A 20,079-nucleotide genomic window follows, 5' to 3' on the forward strand; every position below is an offset into this window, starting at 1 on the left:
AAGGACATGCCCCCTTTTGAGTGGCCATACCCCCTTTCCCGGAGCACGCCTTCGGGACGTGCACAACTACATCCTTCACTTTTGTCGCCAAGGTGGGCCTGTGTACTTTAAACGCCAGGGCCTATTTTTCACCCTCTCTCTGTTCTCCTCTCTCTCACCGCTCTCTTAGCATGTACACTGGAACCACTAACAACCCCCTCCCCCTCCCAAACCTCTCATGGTGCCCCCCTGTCATTTTCTCCTGGATCTGCCCCAATAAAGGTTATATTTTATTGTCTATTTCTTATAAGGTGCACCGACAGAAGGACACTCCCCTCTTTCTTCTCTTCAACTGAGGAAGTAGCTTCAAGAAGAGAGGAGTCATATTATGCATAATGGAAAATCTGAACATTTACGGTGATTTTAGCTGTTATATTGTACCATGAATCAGAAGTAACCCAGTATTGGGCCTAATTCAGCTTCAGTCGTAGTTTTGCAAGAAATCGCAGGAACGACAGCTGCTTTTCTGTAGCCTGCAAAAGGGGGAGGGGGTGGGGGGGCATATGGCAAGGCCATCCCTTATGCCATTCTGGAAGTGGTTCCTTACACAAAGTCAGCGGCGAAGCTACGATTTTTGCGCCCCCCCCGCCGTTATAGGAGGCGCGGCCCCCCCCTAGGTCTTCCAAGAGTTAAACACCCCCCCCCCCCTTACCCCTCTGCCGCCGCCGCCGCATTCCCGCAGCGCAGATCCTCCTCCAGGCTCCGGACCGTCTCCTCCTGATGTACAGTGCTAATGAAATAATACCATCACAAAATGGCTGCCCCCTAATAGCAGACAGATTTTAAGGATGCTAGAGGAGGCCGCCGCCTCCTCTAGCATCCCTACAAAAACTGTCTGCTGTTAGGGGGCAGCCATATTCTGAGGGGCAGTTTTCAATAGCACTGTACGTCAGGAGGAGACTGTCCGGAGCCTGAAGGACTGGAGATCTGCGCTGCGAGAATGTGGCGGCGGTGGCACGAGGAGGGGTAAGGGGGGGGGATTAACTGTCCGAGGGCGGGCGGATGGGAGGGCGAGGGGGAGGGTAGGGGGCCGCTCTGTCTGCCCACATGTCCCGGCCGGCCAGCCTTACACAGCGTAACATAGCCCCGCAGCGGAGACCGGCGCCCACAGTTACTCAGCGCCTCCCCGCCATGGCGGGGGCTGCGGGGCTATAGTTACGCCCCTGCACACAGTACATTCTAACATTGCATCTCTACGCACAGCACATTCTAACATTGCTTTTCTACACATACTATACATTCTAACATTGCTTTCCCACACACAGTACATTCTAATATCTCTTCTCTACACACAGCACATTCTAACATTGCATTCCCACACACAGCACATTCAAACATTGCCTCACCACATACAGTACATTCTAACATTGCCTCCCTACACACAGTACATTCTAATATTGCCTCCCCACACACAGCATATTCTAACATTGCCTCCCCACACACAGCACATTCTAACATTGCTTTTCTACACATACTATACATTCTAACATTGCTTCCCCACACACAGTACATTCTAATACTGCCTTCACTCACACAGCACATTCTAATATCTCTTCTCTACACACAGCACATTCTAACATTGCCTTCCCACACACAGCACATTCTAACATTGCCTCCCCACATGCAGTACATTCAAACATTGCCTCACCACATACACTACATTCTAACATTGCCTCCCTACACACAGTACAGTCTAATATTGCCTCCCCATACACAGCATATTCTAACATTGCCTCCCCACACACAGTACATTCTAACATTGCCTCCCCACATACTGTACAGTACATTCTAACATTGACTTACCACACACAGTGCATTCTAATATCGCTTCTCTACACACAGCACATTCTAGTATAGCTTCTCTACGCACAGCACATTCTAACATTGCCTCCCCGCACACAGTACATTCAAACATTGCCTCACCACACACAGCACATTATAACATTGCCTCCCTACACACAGTACAGTCTAATATTGCCTCCCCACACACAGCATATTCTAACATTGCCTCCCCACACACAGTACATTCTAACATTGCCTCCCCACATACTGTACAGTAAATTCTAACATTGACTTACCACACACAGTGCATTCTAATATCGCTTCTCTACACACAGCACATTCTAGTATAGCTTCTCTACGCACAGCACATTCTAACATTACCTCCCCGCACACAGCACATTCTAACATTGCCTCCCCACATACAGTACATTCAAACATTGCCTCACCACACACAGCACATTCTAACATTGCCTCCCTACACACAGTACATTCTAATATTGCCTCCCCACACACAGCATATTTTAACATGCCTCCCCACACACAGTACATTCTAACATTGCCTTCCCACATACAGTAGATTCTAACATTGCCTCCCCACAGACAGCATATTTTAACTATGCTTCTTCACACACTGCACATTCTAACATTGCTTCCCTACACACATCACATTCTAACATTGCCTCCCCATCCCCAATACATTCTAATATTGCTTCTCCACAGATTTTCAGTGCTTTCTAATATTGCCTCCCCCCACACACAGCAGATTCTAACATTGCTTTCCCACATACAGCACATTCTAACATTGCTTTGCACACACAGCACATTCTAACAATACTTCCCCACACACAGCATATTCTAACATTGCCTCCCAACACAATGTACTTTCTAACATTGCTTTCCCACACACAGTACATTCTAACATTGTTTCCATACACACAGCACATTTTAACATTGCTTCCCCATACAGAGTATTCTAACATTGCCTTCCCACACACAGCACATTCTAACATTGCCTCCCCACATGCAGTACATTCAAACATTGCCTCACCACATACACTACATTCTAACATTGCCTCCCTACACACAGTACAGTCTAATATTGCCTCCCTACACACAGCATATTCTAACATTGCCTCCCCACACACAGTACATTCTAACATTGCCTCCCCACATACTGTACAGTACATTCTAACATTGACTTACCACACACAGTGCATTCTAATATCGCTTCTCTACACACAGCACATTCTAGTATAGCTTTTCTACGCACAGCACATTCTAACATTGCCTCCCAGCACACAGCACATTCTAACATTGCCTCCCCACACACAGTACATTCTAATACTGCCTTCACTCACACAGCACATTCTAATATATCTTCTCTACACACAGCACATTCTAACATTGCCTTCCCACACACAGCACATTCTAACATTGCCTCCCCACATGCAGTACATTCAAACATTGCCTCACCACATACACTACATTCTAACATTGCCTCCCTACACACAGTACAGTCTAATATTGCCTCCCCACACACAGCATATTCTAACATTGCCTCCCCACACACAGTACATTCTAACATTGCCTCCCCACATACTGTACAGTACATTCTAACATTGACTTACCACACACAGTGCATTCTAATATCGCTTCTCTACACACAGCACATTCTAGTATAGCTTCTCTACGCACAGCACATTCTAACATTGCCTCCCCGCACACAGTACATTCAAACATTGCCTCACCACACACAGCACATTATAACATTGCCTCCCTACACACAGTACAGTCTAATATTGCCTCCCCACACACAGCATATTCTAACATTGCCTCCCCACACACAGTACATTCTAACATTGCCTCCCCACATACTGTACAGTACATTCTAACATTGACTTACCACACACAGTGCATTCTAATATCGCTTCTCTACACACAGCACATTCTAGTATAGCTTCTCTACGCACAGCACATTCTAACATTACCTCCCCGCACACAGCACATTCTAACATTGCCTCCCCACATACAGTACATTCAAACATTGCCTCACCACACACAGCACATTCTAACATTGCCTCCCTACACACAGTACATTCTAATATTGCCTCCCCACACACAGCATATTTTAACATGCCTCCCCACACACAGTACATTCTAACATTGCCTTCCCACATACAGTAGATTCTAACATTGCCTCCCCACAGACAGCATATTTTAACTATGCTTCTTCACACACTGCACATTCTAACATTGCTTCCCTACACACATCACATTCTAACATTGCCTCCCCATCCCCAATACATTCTAATATTGCTTCTCCACAGATTTTCAGTGCTTTCTAATATTGCCTCCCCCCACACACAGCAGATTCTAACATTGCTTTCCCACATACAGCACATTCTAACATTGCTTTGCACACACAGCACATTCTAACAATACTTCCCCACACACAGCATATTCTAACATTGCCTCCCAACACAATGTACTTTCTAACATTGCTTTCCCACACACAGTACATTCTAACATTGTTTCCATACACACAGCACATTTTAACATTGCTTCCCCATACAGAGTATTCTAACATTGCCTTCCCACACACAGCACATTCTAACATTGCCTCCCCACATGCAGTACATTCAAACATTGCCTCACCACATACACTACATTCTAACATTGCCTCCCTACACACAGTACAGTCTAATATTGCCTCCCTACACACAGCATATTCTAACATTGCCTCCCCACACACAGTACATTCTAACATTGCCTCCCCACATACTGTACAGTACATTCTAACATTGACTTACCACACACAGTGCATTCTAATATCGCTTCTCTACACACAGCACATTCTAGTATAGCTTTTCTACGCACAGCACATTCTAACATTGCCTCCCAGCACACAGCACATTCTAACATTGCCTCCCCACATACAGTACATTCAAACATTGCCTCACCACACACAGCACATTCTAACATTGCCTCCCTACACACAGTACATTCTAATATTGCCTCCCCACACACAGCATATTATAACATGCCTCCCCACACACAGTACATTCTAACATTCCCTTCCCACATACAGTAGATTCTAACATTGCCTCCCCACAGACAGCATATTTTAACTATGCTTCTTCACACACTGCACATTCTAACATTGCTTCCCTACACACATCACATTCTAACATTGCCTCCCCATCCCCAATACATTCTAATATTGCTTCTCCACACATTTTCAGTGCTTTCTAATATTGCCTCCCCCCACACACAGCAGATTCTAACATTGCTTTCCCACATACAGCACATTCTAACATTGCTTCCCACACACAGCACATTCTAACAATAATTCCCCACACACAGCATATTCTAACATTGCCTCCCAACACAATGTACTTTCTAACATTGCTTTCCCACACACAGTACATTCTAACATTGTTTCCATACACACAGAACATTTTAACATTGTTTCCGCATACAGAGTATTCTAACATTGCCTTCCCACACACAGGGCATTCTAACATTGCTTTCCTACACACAGCACATTCTAACATTGCCTTCCCATTCACAGCACATTCTAATATTGCTACCCAACACACAGTGCTTTCTAATATTGCCTTCCCAAACACAGCATATTCTAACTATGCTTCTTCACGCACCGCATTCTATCATTGCTTCTCCACATAACACATTCTAGCAGTGCTGCCCCACAAACAGCACATTCTAGCAGTGCTTCCCCACACATAGCACATTCTAGCAGTGCTTCACCACACATAGCACATTCTAGCAGTGCTTCCCCACACATAGCACATTCTAGCAGTGCTTCCCCACACATAGTACATTCTAGCAATGCTTTCCCACACACAGCACATTCTAGCAGTGCTTCACCACAGATGGCACATTGTAGCAGTGCTTCACCACAGATGGCACATTCTAGCAGTGCTTCCCCACACATGGCACATTCTAGCAGTGCTTCACCATACACGGCACATTCTAGCAGTGATTCCCCACAGATAGCACATTCTAGCAGTGCTTCCCCACACATAGCACATTCTAGCAGTGCTTCATCACACATAGCACATTCTAGCAGTTCTTCCTCACACATAGTACATTCTAGCAATGCTTTCCCACACATAGTACATTCTAGCAGTGCTTCCCCACACAAAGTACATTCTAGCAGTGCTTCCTAACACAAAGTACATTCTAGCAGTGCTTTCCCACACATAGCACATTCTAGCAGTGCTTAACCACATATAGTACATTCTAGTAGTGCTTTCCCACACACTGCACATTCCAATGTTTTTCCTCCTAAACACCAGCAATTATGTCATTACTTCCTCGCAGACTAGGATATTGCATAATTCTTTCAGCACACACTGAACACTCTAGCATTGCTTACCCACATACTAGACATTCTAGCATTGCTTTACATCACACTGGACATTCTAGAGCTGCTTACTTACATATTGGACATTCTGACATTCATTTCAAACTAAACAAGCTAACATTGCTTCCTCATATTCTGCGAATAATATTGGTATTCCTAACAATAGGCATTGCTTGATTATAATACTGAATATTCGGGCAATTCCTAACCCACACACTCAGTATTCTAATGCTTACCCATATGCCAGTTTTCCCTCACACACTGGACACTCAACCCATGCTTCCACATACATTGTGCATTCTAAAATTACTTTCTCACACATAAGGCATTCTGACATTATTTTCCCACCTATTAAACATTCTAACTTTGCCTTCGCTTACACGGAATATTCTAACATTACTTTTCCACACAATTCCATTGCTTCTGTAATACTTTCTAAAATGGCTTTTCCTTACGCTGGATATCTTAACATTCCTTCCCATCACATTGGACATTCTAATATTTCTTCTCCGCATATTGGACATTCATAGAGAGCATTCTACCATATCTTGACCATATATTAAAATTTCTTAAATTGGTTCCCTGTGTACTGAAGAGTCAACATTGTTTTTACATATACTGGACATTCTAATGTTTATATTGTTTACTCTGGCTAATTTAACATTGCTTTTGCTTACACTGCACATGCTAACATTTATTTTTCCTTAGCCTGGCCTAACATTGCCTTCACTTACAAAGGACATTCTAATATTTATTTCACATATACGGGTCATTCTAACTTGGCTTCCACACACATTATTCATTCTAACATTCACACATTATGAGCATTCTAATATTGCTTGGCTACATATTGGCCATTCTAATTTGGCTTCCCTGAACATTAGACACTCTAATATTGCGCTTCCCAACATATGTGACATTTTCAACATTGCTGGACAACTCTGGACACTCTGGAGGTTATTCTGATCGTAGCGGCCAAACGTGCGTACGTTCGCTATTAACGTACGCTATCCGTACGCGGCCGTTGGGGTTAAGTCCACCCACAAATCAGCCGCATACGTACGGGCAGAAACACCGTCGAAGGGGAGTGGCGTACAATTGAGCGTACGCCAACGTACACGGACGGACCAGCCCTTACACTCCGACAACTGGCGTACAATTGAGCGTACGCCACCGTTTACGGACGTCTCTCGTCCGTCTTCCCACCGACTTCTTGCGGCTATCTGAGCGTACGCCAGCTTGCACGGACGGGTCCCTATTATTTTCAATAGAAAACTCAGCTTATGTCACCGCTCGTGAGAGTGAGCGTACGTCCGTGTACGCTGGCATACCCTTCACATATATGGACCTGCAAATCTTGCCTTTCAACTATAATTATGAAAATTAATTAATTGATTGAATTAATTAATGTGCAAAATAGTGGGCATGGGCTTAAAACATTGCTGAAACATCCTTTGTAGGTGTTAGATGTGGTTTATGTTATTGTATCATAAATACAAAACCTATGTTTGTATTAGAGTGAACACGTTGACACATGTCGACTTGTGTAGATTGAGTGTGCTACTGTGTAAAGTCTATGAAAGCACGTAGTGAATGTGTCTAACTGTTTAACAAATACCTACCTTAGCATATATAAGCAGGTCTTAAAAAGATTCTTACCTTAAATTAAACAAACCTTTAAATGTCGAGAAGTATAGAAAGATAAGCTTCCAATGTGTTTGAGTGCTGTGTGTGGCTTGCAGGTAGTGAAATCATGGTTTGGACTTAATAGACTGCAGCATTGCTTATTACATTCAGGTGTATGTGTTTGAGTAGTAATCTAGCAAACCCAGGCGCACGCTGGCATGCGGTATCTGTAGGGGTGGTCTGAGCTGGCGGTTGGCGGCCGCCTGTTTTGTGTCCGAAATGAACGGTGCTTTAGGCGATCGTGCGGTAGTAGCACCGCTCATTTTTGGTGCACACCCCCGTGTACGCCCATGTTTACGCCCATTTTCCCTCATTATTTCGGCCGCTCCCCTCAACACGCCCCTATGCCGCCCCCAATGCCCGTACACTCGCGTACAGGTTTTTTCGCACGGAGAGACCCGTCCGTAAGCGTTGTGGAGTGTTCGCGCCTGCACATTAGCGAATGTACGCATGCGCAGATCAAGAAAAACCCCGGAACGTACGCGTACGGCCCGGCCGCACCAACCAGAATAAGGCCCTCTAGCAGGGCTCCTTGATATGCTTGGCTTTCTAACATTGTTGTCCAAAGACATTTTAACATTACTTTCCATTCATTGTACTCTTTAACATTATATTTCCATTGCTCTGAATTCTAACAAGGTTTCTAATATTGCTTTCATACACACACTGGATATTCTATGATTCCTTCCCCACACACTGGACATTCTAACATTCCTTCCCCACACATTGGACATGCTAACATTCCTTCCTCACACACTGAACATTCTAATATTGTTCCTTCCACACACTGAACGTTCCAACATTCCTTCCCACACATTGGACATTCTGACATTCCTTCCCCTCACGCTGGACATTCTAGTATGGTTATCCAATACACTGGACATTCTAGACTTCCTTCCCCATACACTGGGCATTCTAACATTCCTTCCCCATACACTGAACATTCTAATATTGTTCCTTCCACACACTGAACATTCCAACATTCCTTCCAAACACACTGGTCATTCTAACATTCCTTCCCAACACAATGAACATTTTAGTATTGTTTACCAACAAAATGGACATTCTAATATTGTTCCCCCCACACACATAACATTCTAACATCCCTTCCACACACACACTGGACATTCTGACATTCCTTCCCCTCACACTGGACATTCTAGTATTGTTATCCAATACACTGGACATTTTAGACTTCCTTCCTCATACACTGGGCATTCTAATATTGTTTCCTTGCACACACTAGACATTCTAACATTCCTTCCCATCACACTGGACATTCTAGCATTGTTTCCCCTACACACTGTGGAACATGCCAATACTGTCTCCCAAGAGTTCAACATTTATACAACTGCTTTATCTCATTGTTTTCTCACACATTGGACATTGTAACATTGCTTCCAGACACACTGGACATTCTAACATTGCTTCCAGACACACTGGACATTCTAACATTGCTTCCAGACACACTGGACATTCTAACATTGCTTCCAGACACACTGAATGCGCCTACATTTCTATTCCATGAAGTGGACATTCTAATGTTGCTTACTCACACATACTGGCCCATTGTTTACGCTTGCAATGGGCATTCTAACAATGTTTATACATACACTTGACATTCTAATTTTGCTTCCCCACACACTGTGCATTCTTACATTGCATTCCCCATACACTGGCCATGTTTCCTTTCAGGGTGACCACATTCTACCACGACTTTCCTTCCACGTTGGACACTCTAGCATTGCTTGCCTGTACACTCTACAGTCTAATTGATTTGGACATTTCAAGGTTGGCTGACTGCAAGCATAACACTCCAACATTGCCGCCTACGTCATGAACGCCCAGCATTATTTATTGAACATTCAATCGCTGCTGACCACACATTGACCATTCTAACACTTCCTCCAAAATGTTGTCTTCCCCTCTGATGGTCTAGCTACGCTAAAAGTGCTTCCTTACCTCACCACATCTCCCCCTCCCCAGCACAAGCCAAGACAGTAGCTCACAGCCACCTCGCACTTAAAGCTAATATACTGCTCTCCTACATAAATTCATTTACAAGCTCAAGAGCCATTACATGAATCTCTCCCTGGCCGTTCAGCTCTGTTACCATGCAGCCCTCGCACCTCAATTCCTCACCCTAGCTCCTCAGTCCTAAATGCCCCTGCACCTTACACTGCTGCCCCAGCAAGCACTCTTACATACCGCTTCATCTTGGACCGCACACAGTTAACCCCGAGGAGAGACGATCATTGCCTGTTGGATGGGAATACAGTTATACAGAGGCAATTGTACAATAGCCCACACTCCCCTGATTACACATTATTATCTAAATGATCATTCCAGCTGAGCCCTCCCAATGCACCATAATATCTGCACATAGGGCTTAGTACAAAGCACTAGAACCATATAATATATATATACCAGTTATTCTAGCATTAAATGTATGGGGACAGGGGGAACTGGGCACAGGTGGGTGCTTGTACATCTTCTTTCAAAGTTGCACCCCAAAATGACCAGCTGCTGTCACAGGAAAGCAACCTGTGGCTCTCCAAGTGTTGTGGAAAAGTGCATGCATGCCTTGTGTAAGCTGGGACATGTAGTCCCCCCTCCCCAACAGCTGGCTAGCCACAGGCTGCAGGTGAGAGAAGCGATTCGGTTGTGTAATTGTTGCAAAATGTCTTTATGCTGCTGTCACACTGATACTGTAGCAGAGATGTAACAATGAAGAAGACTGTGTCGGTAATAGTGTTCTCCCTAAGTGTGCAATCGCACAAGCACATCTGTGCAAGAGGAGCAACTTGTGTTTCTGGCTGAAATGTACAATGTAGTGTTACACACCCACCCACAGCCAGAGGACACAAGTCAGGGTGTCACACACACCCACAAAGCATGCACTATCGGTGTCTCACACAAACACATACACACACACACACTGCTGCAACAACAACAGGTGGATGGTTGCACAAGCAGACCTGCTTCATTGCTATGCAAACCAATGATGCAATATTCCATTCACACATATAGAAACTGGTTACGCACCTGTACAACGCACAGAGAGACACACACACACATACACACTGGTGCACATGCACAGCTCTGACCTCAGTTTGGGGTGCAGGCTGGATTTGAGGTGCTGAGGGGGGAGCAGCTGAGTGTGACGCTTCTCTCTACCTCTGTTCTCTCCCTCTCTCTGTCTGGCAGGATCAGTGTGCTCTCGCTCTCCCTTCCCATCCACTCATATTATCTTTCTCCCTCCCTCGCAGACTGTCTCCACCTTTCTCTTATGGTCCTTTACCCTTCCTCGTCCACTGTTGCATGCACGATGCAACACTCTGCAGCGCCATGGGAACATGAGCACTAGGGCGACGCTCTGCAGAGGGATAACTTTAGCAGAATGGGTTAAGTGAGGGGGGTTATGCACACACAGCATGTGCATAAAGAATGAAGTGAGATATATACTCTGCAGAGCCGTGGCTGGGCTCATAGGAGAAGTTGTTGCAGTCTCGGACATGATGGGGACATTCTGTACAGAACAGGAGAGCAGTCACTGTGCATCCCCTCCCCACTCTGTCACTCAGGGGTGGGGGGGTCTCTCCGGTGTCACTCAGTCATACTTTGTCACATTGTGATCTGGCTCAGTGTCTCGCTCACTCCTTGGCTCTCTCTTTGTACATCACACTTTCTGAGTCTCTTCCCATCTCCCATGCACTCCCACCGCTCTCCCCCATCTCTCCTCTGTCTCCTTGTAAGATGCCTAGAGGTTACCATGGAGACGGAGGAGAGAACATCACTGGTACCAGCTGTCTCCTCTCCTCCCAGATGTCCAACACTCTCTCTCTCTTTGCATCCTTATACTATCTGATCTGTCTCCTATTTTGCAGATCTCTGTGTCCTACCTGTTCTCACTCCCTCTGCACGTACCTCCTTCCTCAGCGCTCTGTGTGACTGTCATTCTTGCTTATCTTCTTGAGTGTCTCACTTCTGCCACTTATTGCGTGTCTCTCTGGGTTATGTCTATATCTGGAGGCCATTACTCCACAACGTCTCTGTCTAACATTTGCTTCTCTTCCAGGCTGGCTGCCTTTCCCCCTGCTCCATCCATGTTATGTTCTGCCTGCTGTCTCTCTAACTCTGCATTCCCCCCTCTCTCTCACTGCAGGATGGGCGCTCTAATTTGGGTGGATGCTGGTCTCGTATGTGTGTGTCTTGTCTCTCTCTTGATGCTCCCGTTGCTCTCAAGTTCAACCTTAGCATCATGTTTAAATAATGAAGTACAGAACCATCTATGCCAGCACTTACTGAGTGTGGTGCTCTCCCGCCCTCGTGCCTGTTATGTGCGCTCTCCTGACTCTCTTATGTAAGCACTTACCTGCTCTCTCTATGTGATCACTTAATGCAGGTGGGCGCTCTCCGGACTCTCTTATGTAAGCACTTACCTGCTGCCTCTATGTGATCGCTTAATGCAGGTGGGCGCTCTCCTGGCTCTCTTATGTGAGCACTTACCTGCTCACTCTATGTGATCGCTTAATGCAGGTGGGCGCTCTCCTGGCTCTCTTATGTAAGCACTTACCTGCTCCCTCTATGTGATCGCTTAATGCAGGTGGGCGCTCTCCTGACTCTCTTATGTAAGCACTTACCTGCTCCCTCTATGTGATCGCTTAATGCAGGTGGGCGCTCTCCGGACTCTCTTATGTAAGCACTTACCTGCTCCCTCTATGTGATCGCTTAATGCAGGCGGGCGCTCTCCTGACTCTCTTATGTAAGCACTTACCTGCTCCCTCTATGTGATCGCTTAATGCAGGTGGGCGCTCTCCGGACTCTCTTATGCAAGCACTTACCTGCTCTATGTGATCGCTTAATGCAGGCAGGCACTCTCCTGACTCTCTTATTTAAGCACTTACCTGCTCTCTCTATGTGATCGCTTAATGCAGGTGGGTGCTCTCCTGACTCTCTTATGTAAGCACTTACCTGCTCTCTCTATGTGATCGCTTAATGCAGGTGGGCGCTCTTCTGGCTCTCTTATGTAAGCACTTACCTGCTCTCTCTATGTGATCGCTTAATGCAGGTGGGCGCTCTCCTGACTCTCTTATGTAAGCACTTACCTGCTCCCTCTATGTGATCGCTTAATGCAGGTGGGCGCTCTCCAGACTCTCTTATGTAAGCACTTACCTGCTCTCTATGTGATCGCTTAATGCAGGTGGGCGCTCTCCTGACTCTCTTATGTAAGCACTTACCCGCTCCCTCTATGTGATCGCTTAATGCAGGTGGGTGCTCTCCTGACTCTAATGTAAGCACTTATCTGCTCCCTCTTTGTGATCGCTTAATACAGGTGGGCGCTCTCCTGACTCTTATGTAAACACTTACCCACTCCCTCTATGTGATCGCTTCATGCAGGTAGGCGCTCTCCGGACTCTCTTATGTAAGCACTTACCTGCTCCCTCTTTGTGATCGCTTAATACAGGTGGGTGCTCTCCTGACTCTTATGTAAGCACTTACCTGCTCCCTCTATGTGATCGCTTAATGCAGGTGGGCGCTCTCCTGACTCTCTTATGTAAGCACTTACCTGCTCTCTATGTGATCGCTTAATGCAGGTGGGCGCTCTCCGGACTCTCTTATGTAAGCACTTACCCGCTCCCTCTATGTGATCGCTTCATGCTGGTGGGTGCTCTCCTGACTCTCTTATGTAAGCACTTACCTGCTCCCTCTATGTGATCGCTTAATACAGGTGGGCGCTCTCCTGACTCTTATGTAAACACTTACCCACTCCCTCTATGTGATCGCTTCATGCAGGTAGGCGCTCTCCGGACTCTCTTATGTAAGCACTTACCTGCTCCCTCTTTGTGATCGCTTAATACAGGTGGGCGCTCTCCTGACTCTCTTATGTAAGCACTTACCTGCTCCCTCTATGTGATCGCTTAATGCAGGTGGGCGCTCTCCTGACTCTCTTATGTAAGCACTTACCTGCTCTCTATGTGATCGCTTAATGCAGGTGGGCGTTCTCTTGACTCTCTTATGTAAGCACTTACCTGCTCTCTATGTGATCACTTAATGCAGGTGGGCGCTCTCCTGACTCTCTTATGTAAGCACTTACCTGCTCCCTCTTTGTGATCGCTTAATGCAGGTGGGCGCTCTCCTGACTCTCTTATGTAAGCACTTACCTGCTCCCTCTTTGTGATTGCTTAATGCAGGTGGGCGCTCTCCTGACTCTTATGTAAACACTTACCTGCTCCGTCTATGTGATCGCTTCATGCAGGTGGGCGCTCTCCGGACCCTCTTATGTAAGCACTTACCCGCTCCCTCTTTGTGAACGCTTAATGCAGGTGGGCGCTCTCCTGACTCTCTTATGTAAGCACTTACCTGCTCCCTCTTTGTGATCGCTTAATGCAGGTGGGCGCTCTCCTGACTCGCTTATGTAAACACTTACCCGCTCCCTCTATGTGATCGCTTAATGCAGGTGGGCACTCTCCTGACTCTCTTATGTAAGCACTTACCCGCTCCCTCTATGTGATCTCTTAATGCAGGTGGGCGCTCTCCTGACTCTCTAATGTGAGCACTTACCTGCTCCCTCTATGTGATCGCTTCATGCTGGTGGGTGCTCTCCTGACTCTCTTATGTAAGCACTTACCTGCTCCCTCTTTGTGATTGCTTAATGCAGGTGGGCGCTCTCCTGACTCTTATGTAAACACTTACCTGCTCCGTCTATGTGATCGCTTCATGCAGGTGGGCGCTCTCCGGACCCTCTTATGTAAGCACTTACCCGCTCCCTCTTTGTGAACGCTTAATGCAGGTGGGCGCTCTCCTGACTCTCTTATGTAAGCACTTACCTGCTCCCTCTTTGTGATCGCTTAATGCAGGTGGGCGCTCTCCTGACTCGCTTATGTAAACACTTACCCGCTCCCTCTATGTGATCGCTTAATGCAGGTGGGCACTCTCCTGACTCTCTTATGTAAGCACTTACCCGCTCCCTCTATGTGATCTCTTAATGCAGGTGGGCGCTCTCCTGACTCTCTAATGTGAGCACTTACCTGCTCTCTATGTGATCACTTAATGCAGGTGGGCGCTCTCCTGACTCTCTTATGTGAGCACTTACCTGCTCTCTATGTGATCACTTAATGCAGGTGGGCGCTCTCCTGACTCTCCTATGTAAGCACTTACCTGCTCTCTCTATGTGATCGCTTAATACAGGTGGGCGCTCTCCTGACTCTCTTATGTAAGCACTTACCTGCTCCCTCTATGTGATCGCTTAATACAGGTGGGCGCTCTCCTGGCTCTCTTATGTAAGCACTTACCTGCTCCCTCTATGTGATCGCTCAATGCAGGTGGGCACTCTCCTGACTCTCTTATGTAAGCACTTACCTGCTCCCTCTAACTGATCGCTTAATACAGGTGGGCGCTCTCCTGGCTTTCTTATGTAAGCACTTACCTGCTCTCTCTATGTGATCGCTTCATGCAGGTGGGCGCTCTCCTGACTCTCTTATGTAAGCACTTACCTGCTCCCTCTATGTGATCGCTTAATGCAGGTGGGCGCTCTCCTGACTCTCTTATGTAAGCACTTACCTGCTCCCTCTATGTGATCGCTTAATACAGGTGGGCGCTCTCCTGACTCTTATGTAAACACTTACCTGCTCCCTCTATGTGATCGCTTAATGCAGGTGGGCGCTCTCCTGACTCTCTTATGTAAGCACTTACCTGCTCTCTATGTGATCGCTTAATGCAGGTGGGCGCTCTCTGGACTCTCTTATGTAAGCACTTACCTGCTCCCTCTTTGTGATCGCTTAATGCAGGTGGGCGCTCTCCTGACTCTCTTATGTAAGCACTTACCCGCTCCCTCTATGTGATCGCTTAATGCAGGTGGGCGCTCTCCTGACTCTCTTATGTAAGCACTTACCTGCTCTCTATGTGATCGCTTAATGCAGGTGGGCGTTCTCCTGACTCTCTTATGTAAGCACTTACCTGCTCTCTATGTGATCACTTAATGCAGGTGGGCGCTCTCCTGACTCTCTTATGTAAGCACTTACCTGCTCCCTCTTTGTGATCGCTTAATGCAGGTGGGCGCTCTCCTGACTCTCTTATGTAAGCACTTACCTGCTCCCTCTTTGTGATTGCTTAATGCAGGTGGGCGCTCTCCTGACTCTTATGTAAACACTTACCTGCTCCGTCTATGTGATCGCTTCATGCAGGTGGGCGCTCTCCGGACTCTCTTATGTAAGCACTTACCCGCTCCCTCTTTGTGATCGCTTAATGCAGGTGGGCGCTCTCCTGACTCTCTTATGTAAGCACTTACCTGCTCCCTCTTTGTGATCGCTTAATGCAGGTGGGCGCTCTCCTGACTCGCTTATGTAAGCACTTACCTGCTCCCTCTTTGTGATCGCTTAATGCAGGTGGGCGCTCTCCTGACTCGCTTATGTAAGCACTTACCCGCTCCCTCTATGTGATCGCTTAATGCAGGTGGGCGCTCTCCTGACTCTCTTATGTAAGCACTTACCCGCTCCCTCTATGTGATCGCTTAATGCAGGTGGGCGCTCTCCTGACTCTCTAATGTGAGCACTTACCTGCTCTCTATGTGATCACTTAATGCAGGTGGGCGCTCTCCTGACTCTCTTATGTGAGCACTTACCTGCTCTCTATGTGATCACTTAATGCAGGTGGGCGCTCTCCTGACTCTCCTATGTAAGCACTTACCTGCTCTCTCTATGTGATCGCTTAATACAGGTGGGCGCTCTCCTGGCTCTCTTATGTAAGCACTTACCTGCTCCCTCTATGTGATCTCTTAATGCAGGTGGGCGCTCTCCTGACTCTCTTATGTAAGCACTTACCTGCTCCCTCTATGTGATCGCTTAATGCAGGTGGGCGCTCTCCTGACTCTCTTATGTAAGCACTTACCTGCTCCCTCTAACTGATCGCTTAATACAGGTGGGCGCTCTCCTGGCTCTCTTATGTAAGCACTTACCCGCTCCCTCTATGTGATCGCTTAATGCAGGTGGGCGCTCTCCTGACTTTCTTATGAAAGCACTTACCTGCTCCCTCTATGTGATAGCTTCATGCAGGTGGGCGCTCTCCTGACTCTCTTAAGTAAGCACTTACCTGCTCTCTATGTGATCGCTTAATGCAGGTGGGCGCTCTCCTGACTCTCTTATGTAAGCACTTACCTGCTCCTTCTATGTGATCGCTTCATGCAGGTGGGCGCTCTCCTGACTCTCTTATGTGAGCACTTACCTGCTCTCTCTATGTGATCGCTTAATGCAGGTGGGCGCTCTCCTGACTCTCTAATGTAAGCACTTACCTGCTCTCTCTATGTGATCGCTTAATGCAGGTGGGCGCCCATGAACATTTACATGGGCCATTTATGTGAGCACTCTACTTATTTCAGCAAGCAAATCGTCTACAGTACTATCTCTATGTGGGCTCTCACCTCAACCGTCTATGTGAGCATTCTCCTTCATTCTCTGTGTGGCCCTCATCCCTCTATACAAGCATTCTCCTTCATTCTCTGTGTGGACCTCTTCCCTCTATGAAAGCGTTCTCCTTCATTCTCTATGTGGCCCTCATCCCTCGATGCAAGCGTTCTCCTACATTCTCTATCTGGCCCTCATCCCTCTATGCAAGCGTTCTCCTTCATTCTCTATGTGGAGCTCATCCCTCTATGCAAGCGTTCTCCTACATTCTCTATGTGGACTTCATCCCTCCTATGCAAGCGTTCTCCTAAATTCTCTAGGTGGACCTCATCCCTCTATGCAAGCGTTCGCCTTCATTCTCTATGTGGACCTCATCCCTCTAAGCAAGTATTCCCCTACATTCTCTGTGACCCCATCCCTCTATGCAAGCATTGTTCTACATTCTCTATGTGGCCCTCATCACTCTATGCAAGCATTCTCCTTCATTCTCTATGTGACCTCATCCCTCTATGCAAGCATTGTCCTACATTCTCTATATGGCCCTCATCCCTCTATGCAAGCGTTCTCCTACATTCTTTGTGACCCTCATCCCTCTATGCAAGCATTCTCCTACATTCTCTATGTGGCCCTCATCCCTCTATGCAAGCATTCTCCTACATTCTCTATGTGACCCACATCCCTCTATACAAGCATTCTCCTTCATTCTCTATGTGGCCCTCATCCCACTATGCAAGCATTGTTCTACATTCTCTATGTGGACATCATCCCTCTATGCAATTGTTCTCCTACATTCTCTATGTGGCCCTCATCCCTCTATGCAAGCATTCTTCTTCATTCTCTATGTGGCCCTCATCCCTCTATGCAAGCATTCTTCTTCATTCTCTATGTGGCCCTCATCCCTCTATGCAAGCATTCTTCTTCATTCTCTATGTGGCCCTCATCCCTCTATGCAAGCATTGTTCTACATTCTCTATGTGGCCCTCATCCCTCTATGCAAGCATTCCCCTACATTCTCTGTGACCCTCATCCTTCTATGCAAGCATTCTCCTACATTCTCTATGTGGCCCTCATCCCTTTATGCAAGCGTTCTCCTACATTCTCTATGTGGCCCTCATCCCTCTATGCAAGCATTCTCCTACATTCTCTATGTGGCCCTCATCCCTCTATGCAAGCATTGTTCTACATTCTCTATGTGGCCCTCATCCCTCTATGCAAGCATTGTTCTACATTCTCTATGTGGCCCTCATCCCTCTATGCGAGCGTTCTCCTACATTCTCTATGTGGACCTCATCCCTCTATACAAGCATTCTCCTACATTCTCTGTAACCCTCATCCCTCTATGCAAGTGCTCTCCTACATTCTCTATGTGGACCTCATCCCTCTATACAAGCATTCTCCTACATTCTCTGTGACCCTCATCCCTCTATGCAAGCATTGTCCTACAGTCTCTATGTGGCCCTCATCACTCTCTACAAGCATCTTCCTACATTCTCTGTGGCCCTCATCCCTCTAAGCAAGCATTCTCCTAAATTCTCCATGTGGCCCTCATCGCTGTATGCAAGCGTTCTCCTACATTCTCCATGTGGCCCTCATCGCTGTATGCAAGGGTTCTCCTACATTCTCCATGTGGCCCTCATCAAGCCCTCTCCTTCATTCTCTATGCGGCCCTCATCCCTCTATGCCAGCGTTCTCCTACATTCTCTATTTTAGCAATACGAATGCTTTATCACAGGTTCCTTGATTGTCACCTCAGTTATTTTGATTTAACCGTCTGTGCTGAAGCATGGATATTTACTAAAACCTGCCCTGCACTGTTAGTGTGCTTTAAGGCAGGGCCAGGTGAACATCTACTTCTTTCCACTAAATTCAAGGGCACCAACTATTTATACTACTCTATGGCTGGGCAGAAATGGTCATTTTACTGTAGCTAAGGAAAATGAGGAGAAATCCTAGATAGTTCCCCAGGGGCGAGAGAAATATCTAACAATTCTCTACATATGGAGAAATCTATAGCAAATATATGTTGCATGATAGGATCTAGACTTCAGCCTCTATAATTTTTCTTGATGGGCAAACTGAGAATTTCTCGTTCACGGGGCACCTCGGCCTGACACAATGCGCTGCTGCCAAGTCGCGTGAGCACTTAATTTCCCGGCAGCATCATTAAAAGAAAATTATACCCTTCTTGTACACGAATTCCTCAGTGCCTTTATATGACACGTATAAGTCCTTACAGAGGAAATCAGGGATATTTCTGTTTCTTTCACATAAAAAAAAAAGCATTCTAAGAAGCTGCTAATTTGGGCAACTGCTTGCAAGCACTGAACGATCTGCGCATTAATGTGAATGGATTCCTACAAGCTATGTGTGCATTGCTGGATCAACCATGTGCCCCCACACTGGCTGGGTGGTCTTTCTTTCTCCCCTGACACATAGCTAGCGGTAGAATCGTTCGCTTTCATTCTCCGGCTTTGTTTTCCGCTATCTCTTTTCGAGTGCCCGCTGCTTAGCTGCAAACCCCTTTTTCAATTAATAATATTTCCCTTACATAACGTTTGCTGTTCATTCAGAGCCGCAGAGAACAGAAGAGACACATTGCAAGAACACAAGGACGGCCTGTCTCGTAGGCTCACAATCTGCGTGGCTTCCTCCGAGCCTGTCGTGTCCCTTCTCCTTCCTCCCAGGCTGGTAATTTAGACGCTTTTCCTTGTCAATCACTCACGGTCTGAGCTGTGAGTAATGATTTTTCGGTTATCGTGGACCTCGCCACCTAACAGCAATCAC

The 20,079-nt window shown here is 46.6% G+C and overlaps 1 protein-coding gene across 1 annotated transcript in view; it reads right to left on the reverse strand.

Annotated features, from left to right (window-relative positions):
- PIANP (PILR alpha associated neural protein) overlaps window positions 1-11,146 on the reverse strand; it is a 36,782-nt gene extending 25,636 nt beyond the window's left edge. The window contains 2 exon segments of the mRNA XM_083149699.1: window positions 10,103-10,153; window positions 11,002-11,146. Of these exon segments, the coding sequence (XP_083005825.1) occupies window positions 10,103-10,110 (8 nt within the window). The 5' untranslated portion in view covers window positions 10,111-10,153; window positions 11,002-11,146.
- Between the last annotated feature and the right edge of the window lie 8,933 nt (window positions 11,147-20,079).

Source organism: Crinia signifera, chromosome 6 (assembly GCF_055691185.1).
Source record: "Crinia signifera chromosome 6, ASM5569118v1, whole genome shotgun sequence".
Lineage (NCBI taxonomy): Eukaryota > Metazoa > Chordata > Amphibia > Anura > Myobatrachidae > Crinia > Crinia signifera.